At 34.0% G+C, this 8,822-nt stretch overlaps 1 protein-coding gene across 2 annotated transcripts; it reads right to left on the bottom strand.

Moving 5' to 3' along the window:
- Positions 1-4,781: 4,781 nt before the first annotated feature.
- Positions 4,782-8,450, bottom strand: LOC142520659 (protein TIFY 6B). Of its 2 annotated transcripts, none has more exons than XM_075623739.1 (7): positions 8,248-8,450; positions 6,265-6,461; positions 5,893-6,134; positions 5,696-5,786; positions 5,295-5,616; positions 5,128-5,188; positions 4,782-5,024 (listed from the first exon to the last, which is right to left on the bottom strand). In XM_075623739.1, the coding sequence occupies exons 1-7, from the start codon at positions 8,309-8,311 to the stop codon at positions 4,904-4,906; spliced, it is 1,098 nt and encodes a 365-aa protein (XP_075479854.1). In that variant the 5' UTR covers positions 8,312-8,450; the 3' UTR covers positions 4,782-4,903. The 2 variants fall into 2 exon arrangements, with proteins under 2 accessions (XP_075479854.1, XP_075479855.1); XM_075623740.1 differs by lacking the exon at positions 8,248-8,450 and adding an exon at positions 6,596-6,799.
- Positions 8,451-8,822: the final 372 nt, after the last annotated feature.

Below are 8,822 nucleotides of genomic sequence, written 5' to 3'. Positions count from 1 at the left end.
AGATTCAGTGTCTGAAACTAATGCGACCTCATCTAAACCAAAGGCAGGTGCTACATCGAAAAGCCAAAAAAGAAAGCTATCAGTTGATGCGGATGAATCCATTGTTGCAGCAATAAACAACTTGGCTCATATCACAAAAGATACAATGGGAGAATTGATTAAAGAACTTTCAGGAGTTGATAAGATTGCAGCCGTTCAAGATAAAGTTTTGGAAGCTTTGGCGGGTATCAAAGAACTGACAGAGGATGAACAAGTGATGGTAGCGAAGTTGCTGTTTAATAATCACAACGATTTGGCATTGTCCGAACGACTCGGTGATAAAGGAAGGCTGACATTGGTTAGAAGGTTACTGAATGGTCAGTAATGGAAATTGTGCTGTTACTGTTTCATGAAGCTTATCAATTGGTTTTGTATTTTGTTTTCGGTAGCAAAGTTAAACAAGAAGTCGTTAAGATATTTTGATGCTGGTATGAACATTTGCGTGTATGACACTGCTACTTTTGTGTTACTAGGAAATGTGTCAATTAAAGCTCAAAGTTCAGCCGTTAATGATAGAGCATTCCTCAGAAAATTGGACTTGGTGCTCAAATGCTATTTTGATACTTGATTGCATCGATATTCAAAATTGAATGATATATTAGATGTCCTCATGAAGCTGATCATTTTGTGATTTCTCCGAAAATTGGATTCGGTGCTCAACTGCAAATTGCTACATATATATGGTACTGTAACCTCATATGTTTACATCATTTGCAAACTCAAGTGGCTTTACTCCTGTACATTGCAGTTGTGTCCTCATTTTTACTTTTCACATCCTGACAAACTAAATATATTGTTATACGAAAATGCATAAAAAGAAATTTAAGTTCAGGAGCACATGTGCCTCATCTAAAGTTTGAACATTTTTGTATCCACGTATCTATTTACATGAAATTTGGGAGATAATAATATTGAAGTAATAAAATATTAAATATAAATAAGATCCCCATATAATTACTAAGCTCGATAATGAATACTTAACTGCATAGCACATTCAGGAACATTGACGTGAGTTCAACATTAGAAACAAAGATTTAGATTAGAAGGTGGATCTCCAACTCAATCCACTTTATATGACATAAACACATAGCACACCCATGTACTCAAAAGGGGTGGCTCAAAAAGAAGTTTAACAACAGGAAAGAAAAACACAACTACTAATATGTTATAAGTCGCTGCCTGTGGTACACTTAATATTAGACAGTGGATTCTTCAGAGCTATCAAGTATTACGACAGACGGTCTGCTTTTCCTCGGATCACTGATGTTCTTTTGCTTACTCTCAATGTCTTCCTGATGCACGTCATGCCCTGTAGGTGTTGGTGGTTGACTAAACTTACATCTTTTGTCAATCTGGGCTTTCACTTTCACTTTCACTTTCACTTCTGACACATTTTGCGGATCTCAGAAGCTAGCTCTGATTGAGCCTTCAAACAGTCAGACAATTTTTCAGAATGTTTTACTTTCCCACCAGACGATCCCGTAGAAGTAGATCTCGAACAATTTTGTTCATTCGATTGGGGTTCCTGTGGTGGTTTGTGATGAAAGGCCTCATGAGCCTCTTTTCTAGTATCGTAGCCTTTGTAACATGCGCCAGGAAATCGATAAACTTGGGCGTGTGCATCTGACCACTTTTCAAAAATGCCAACTTTTCTTCCAACGAAAACAACATATGTTTTTGACTGCGATTGCAATTGAAAGTGTTTCAAACACATATATTTTACTGTTATAATACCTTATTTAACCAAATATGTTTGAAGCTCTGTCTGAATTATTAAATCAATGCGTCCAGACAACGGAACAAAAACCAAATTCAACATAAAACAGCCGCTATTCCAGAACACGAAAGTTGTTTACGTAAAACAGGTGAAAATCATAGATGTAGTTGAATATTGAGTATCTAACTGATAAATTGAGGTGTAGGAAAACATCACCATCGTATTTCGGAGGACAACACACAAATAAATGTTGATATACTCGAATCTGAGATGGAGTCAGTACACCAATGTGTCCACGAAGAGCCGAGCGACGAACCTAGCTCTAGAACGATGGTAGTTTACAGAATACAGGAAAAAAAAAATAGGTTAACGCATAGCACAAATCGCCGTAAAGTAAAAAACACAAGAACACTGAATTCGTACCACAAAGACCAATTGAAAAACCAGATCATAAGAAATCATTAACGTACCATCTCATTCTTAGCAGATCTGGTGTGGAGAAATCTTGTGGTAGGTTCTGTTGACAATAAGCTTGAAGCCTAAGAGACGATATGTATTTGGAGAAAGCAAATCTACGAAAGTGAGCTCCAGGGTTCTACCAGAAGTATATATTAAATGGTTAGAAGGGGTAATGTGGTAATTTCTCGGGGTAATCACAAATTTCAAATCACCACATAAAACATACCAAACAACATAACAAATTTATCTCATCTTTTCATTATCCTTACTTTATCACTAGAACTTGGTAAGTATTATTAATCTCATCACACGTACCAAACACAGCCTCATTCTATTGTTAATCAACCTTATTCTCTTATGTAAGCAGCTGTATTTCATTTTCTCCTAATTCCTTCAACAAAGAAATACACATTTTTACTTTTTAATTGTTGCCCAATTCCACACTATGCATACATCAGCCTATCAGAGTGAAGAATTACAGAGTAGGAAACCTTTTGATTTCAGATCGAGTGATATCCGTCATTTGTTACCCTGACTTTTATAAAATATTGTTCGCACCATGGGATAAAATCCCTGAGAGTTGCATATATAGACTTGAACAATCCTCCCGTCTTGAGCTAGTTTTTGGAGTTGAGTTAGGTCCAAACCTCAATCTTAACATGATATCAAAACTCAAGTTCTTCTGTTATATGCATGTTAAGTCATCCGTTCTGCCCACGAAATTTGTTCGAAAATGAGGGGGTCCGTCAAGACAGATGTTAGACAACCATCTGTTTGGAACACGCTGGGCTTACTAATGCTTAGAACAGGTCGCTCGCAGGTGCAAATATAAATATTTTTGCATCAACAAGCTTAATGTAGGCGTTTATTGTAAGATATAAAAACTAACACTACTCCTGAGTGCTATCACCGTAATTTCTTCTTTGTTGGAGATTGCTCCTGACAACCTGGATTGCCTTGGAAACCCTGGAGCCGCTTATCTTCAAGGGTAAGTGGAAAACATGGCTATGTTCATATCTAATTAGGCACGTGAAAGGGCTTTTTTATTTTTTGGAATTTATTCATTTTTTTAAAAAAATCTTTTTGTCTTTTCACTTATTTGTTTGATGGAGTTTTCTCAAGAGGAACAAGTTAGTTGGGCTGTTTTGTTTTTAAACATATGATAAGATTGAACAATTATGCAAAAATAAAAAAAAAATGAGAGAGGAGCGTCTCTTGTGAGTGAACATTGGATAGGAGTGTTAAATGGTCATTATAATACCCTATAATGCCAACTCACAATGAAGATGAGTACTCATTTAACATCCCCATTGTGGGTGTTCTAAGAGGTCATTCATATCCAATAACATTGATTCAGTCACGTGCTATCCAAAATTAATTTATTTAAAAAATATGTCATGTACACGCCTCGGGATATGCAAATACAAGTGTGCTGTACTGTTGATGTTTCTTGTCTTGGTGATCTGAAATAAGGCAGAATTGTGATCAATGATAAAATCAATCAGTTAGATATCAGATGCATTGACATGTTTGTTTCATAGTTTGAGCAAATATATCAAAGTTGGCGGCTTTTTGCAACTATATTTGTTACTTTGCATTTGGAGCTTTCAGAGAGATGTCTCCAAGATTTGGAGCTTTCGGAGAGGAGTCTCCAAGATTTGGAGCTTTCGGAGAGGAGTCTCCAAGATTTGGAGCTTTCGGAGAGGAGTCTCCAAGATTTGGTTTTGAAAGATCACAATCATTCGGCGGCTTTAATCAACTATGCGGCCATGTAATATACCGAATAACAGACCAATCTTTCTTCTGTTAAAGAGGTTAATACTAACGTTCCATATAGACTATGTTTGATAGCTATGATACAAGAATGATTATTAAATAATCATCCCTTATCTTATGTTTGGTTCATTTTTAATTTAACATGAAGGCCCTTGATTATGATTGAAAGCCCTCACTATTTATGTTATTTATGTGATTAAATATCCCTCCTCAAAGGTGTGATAATGTATAATTCATGAATAGTGATAATGATAAATTAATATAATATTTAAATTTTTATTATATTTTTTAATAAATTAATTTCATATATTTTTATTATTTTCAATCATTTCAAAGAAAATAAATTGCAATGCAAATCTATCTTAAATTAAATTTTTATAAATTTTTAATCTTGTTAATTAATTTTTTTATGAAAATAAATATTTATTAAATTCTAATTTATTTTGTTTAATGATTACCGTAATATTTTCAAATATATTTCTAATAAATATATTTAAATTAATTTTAATAAATGTAAATTATAATTATAAATATTTAATTATCTATCAAATTATTTTAAGAATATATATTTAATTAACACCTGGGGCATTTTGGTCATTGCAATAAAATTTACAAAATTAATCAATCATTTTAAAATCATACCAAACCTCATGTTATTTATCCTACCATACTATTAATCCATATATCTCATTTTTTAATCACTCTAATTACTAATCATTTACTTATCCCATCACACGTACCAAACGGAGCCATAGTGTATTCAATCACAATTAAAATACCAAAACAAAACTTAACTACAATAATTAAGAGGTACAATGGCAACAAAGAATGCAACATTGAAGGCAAATATATCAATATGAAAAGTCTAGTAGGTTGTTTCTATGTACTTAATATTCACTGAACTTGGCTAGATCAACAGTTAGCCGGCGCAGAACACGAAACTCTAGAGCTAACAGAAATGCTTGTGTTACCAGCTTCGGGAATGTCCCTATCTGAGGATTGGTTGTCTGAATATGGGGCTTGAGCGATTACCCTGGATTCAGCAATGTGATTCATTCAGCTTGGAACACATTGAGTTGAGTGCTGAGAATTATGCAACAATAATAAGTTAGTAGCATGCAAAAGATGGAGAGTACCTTTCCTTGCGTTTCTCTAAAAACCGAGCCAAAGATTTCCGGCGAAACTGAGGCACGGTGCCTGAACGCAATGAAATTTGATTAAATATGGTACTTTCATGAATAAATAAATAAACAATATCATACAAATTGAAGAAAATGTGAATAAAAAAGAAACCCGAAATTACTTGAAAGTAAGGTAGCACTAGCAGGATCAGATCCTAACGAGTTGAGAACTTTCACAGGACCTATTTTATTGGAAGAAGGTAAGGTAACTCCTGGATTTACAGTGGTCCTGTTCATAGCTGACCCACCAGCAGAGTGAGAAATGCTAAGAGCTGTTATGGGTATGGGCCCTGAATGGTAGGGTGTTGAGCCATATGGTTGGCTCACAACAAATCCATCAAAAACAGAAGACTGAGTCATGGATGCTTGAATTGGAGTTACCGGAAGAGTTGTGCTTGAAGGCATGGGAGGCCCGTTTCCAGCCAATAGCATGATCGCTTGAGCCTGCATCCACTGAACAAAATTAATCTCACAAAATCAAGAAAAGAAAATGTTGAAACTAATGAGATATCATATGGCGAACCTTTTGGGGAGATATATTGTCATATACACACACTGAACCGGCGTAGAATATGGTCAACTGAGCAGGAGCGGTTGAGATCTTAGGAATATTTCTGCCGAACAAATCCATATTGATTCAAACATTTAGTTGCTTTCCTCTCAGTAAGATTCAAATTATTGTTCTTATGTTAAGGTTCTACCTCGATGTCTCTATCATACCTTAAATCTGTGGTTCCCACGACAGGGATGCTAGAAGGAATAACTTGGATGGGATGAGCCGTTGAAATTCTTGCAAGAGGCTGTGGGCTTGCCGAGCCTATCAGGTGCAGTCCGGCAGGTGAAACTGTCACATTTTCTTGATTAAGAATAGATCGATGGATAGTACGTGAGTCAAGGTGCTTTGCAGGATATGTAGTCATCCTGTACCAAGGTCCCGCTTGCTTTTCAGGAATGACATTTTTCTGAACAGTGAACACCGTAAATAACAATAAAAGTCTACGCACAAAAGCAATCTCTCTCAAAACTTTTGAATCAGTTATGGTAACAAAACATGTATACGATTCTGTATAGACATATATCGATGATGCAAACCTGCATGACACCAGAGTACGGATTGTGATCGGAGTCAAAAGCTTCAGCAGTTGTTATGGACACCAATCCAGCCGATGCCAGGGAATCAAAACCAGTCTTGGGTTTTTCTTCATGAACATCCTGAAAAGATAAGAGCTGAGGAAGAGGGGAAACCTTGTTTGAGAATGACCACTGCATTGCTAAACTTCTCACCGGAGCTACATAACAAAAATACAATGTAAACGAAAGACTGTCAAATCCATCACGAGTAATATCCAAAGACAGCTACCAATGTAATCAAACAGGATACAGCCTTTCGACAAATTTGTGCACCTCATTTGAAGTTAATTACCTGATTATTAATAACTACTAAACATCAGTAATACATAAAGGCTACTTTCAGAACTGCGTGAAAGATCAAACTACTGCAACTTGTATACATTTCAGCTTCAAATCACAATATAATTCAGGAGTTACAAAATATGGCAACTTGTTCAATATTTTAATATCAATCACAGGCAGTATAATACATGAGTTTCATTTAAATAACTCAAAGTGTGGCTGTAAAAGGGATGCGAACATGTTGATTCACTTAAAAAAATCAATGTTTAGCATCTCATGCCCAATATAATACTATGCCCAATATAATACTATTAATTGTTGTGCTGATTGATGCGGTACCAGTATATAATGAACAAATCCATCTGGTCAAAGCGATTTAAATCACTACACCAAAATATTTAAAATACAAAAAATCCTTATCAGGTATGTAATACATTCATCTTTCTTGATGATATGATATTTTAATATAGCACAAAAATATTAATGGGGTGACGTTTTCTTAAAGGTGACATCTCATTTTAAACTATAAAACTATGCTGCTTTAAAAATATATATAATAATTAAATATCTTTATAAGGTGCATGTTGGCATATGTAACTATCACAAGAAACCCACAAGGGAAATTAATATTAGAAATACTGCGCTAACACAAGAGAAGACAAAATCTACTGCTAAATTTTGGCATCACATTTATAGACACTAGTGCGTGCCGAAACGTGATATATGTCTTCAGAAAAAACTTAAGGAATAAATTATTTTTTATTTTAAAATAAAAACTATAAAAAATTGAAATGACAAAATATAAAAAAATATATAATTAATTTGATAAGATAAATGATATTGACAAATCCAAAATTACATCAGGACTTAATATTGGATAAATTTAAAACATTATTCCTGATTCCGTTTTTGTGTATAGGTCAATAGATGGACGTCAACTCACATAGATATCTACAATTAACATAAGAGTAGGTCTCTTATGAGACGGTCTCACGAATTTTTATCTGTGAGATGGGTCAACCCTACCAATATTCACAATAAAAAGTAATACTCTTAGCATAAAAAGTAATATTTTTTCATAGATGACCCAAATAAGAAATCATTATCACAAAATACGACTCGTGAAACAGTCTCACACAAATTTTTTTCTTAATATAATATATATATTTAGTCAGTATTTGATAAGCATCCACAAATTATCATCATAATGCCGAGTAATAAAGTATATAAAATACAGCATGGTATGATTTTAAAAAGTTGAAGGCCTAAATAATGCAACCTAAATCTCAAATGTGCGCCATAACACCACAACAAAAATATATAATATATACAAAAAGCATTGAACTTGAAAAGAATTAACACACATAAAAGGAAATAATGGAGTTCATGTTCCTATTTTGGGTTCTCCAAGAACTGCAGAAAAATTAATTAATCCCCAAAAACCTAAAACGCAAGCTAATACTGCAATCTCCCAAGATCTACCGAACTTCAAGCTTCTATCTACGAAAACAGATTCATAAACCACGCCCAAATACATGCAATAAGCAGAAAAATTTCCAGATTTCTAGGTTCAGCTCGTTCCAATACATGCTGCGCAGTACATCAACATGATAGAAATACGAATTGACAAAGCATAAGCGTCGGATTCTGATTAGTGATTACCAGAGTCGTCGATTTCGCCGGTAGTTTCGCTCTTCACCGCCAATCCCATGAAATTTCTCTCCATCTTCGCCTCCAACAGCAAATCCTCAATTGGTTGCGAATAATGGAGAAATCAGGCACCAGACAGCTCCTGCGAACTGATCGCCGATTGGCTGAGAATGGAGGAAGAGAAAGACCACCGCGCATTTGAGGAGAATATATATATTCTAAGCGAGAAAAATGGTGAGAGTGAATAATAATAATAATAATAATAATAATAATAAATAAATAAATAATAGTGTCAAAATAATTTTAAATGTTGACACAACTTACATGATCCAAATATTAAAATATGTTTAAAGTAATATTTTCTACAGAAAAATTTCATTTTTTTATTAATTATGATATGAAAAAATATTATATATATATATATAACATGCATGTAAATATATTACTTTCAATTGTGAATTTTTTTATATGTCCTTGTTCATTTAAGTTGGTCAATTAAATTATTAGGTTATCTTAAGGGTTTTTTTTTTTTATATAATTCATTGTCCATCTTAAATGAATTTGGACATTAATACACATTCCTCTTT

The sequence above is a fragment of the Primulina tabacum genome, chromosome 12 (assembly GCF_025594145.1).
Source record: "Primulina tabacum isolate GXHZ01 chromosome 12, ASM2559414v2, whole genome shotgun sequence".
Taxonomy (NCBI): domain Eukaryota; kingdom Viridiplantae; phylum Streptophyta; class Magnoliopsida; order Lamiales; family Gesneriaceae; genus Primulina; species Primulina tabacum.
This window is presented reverse-complemented; position numbering and strand designations above follow the sequence as displayed.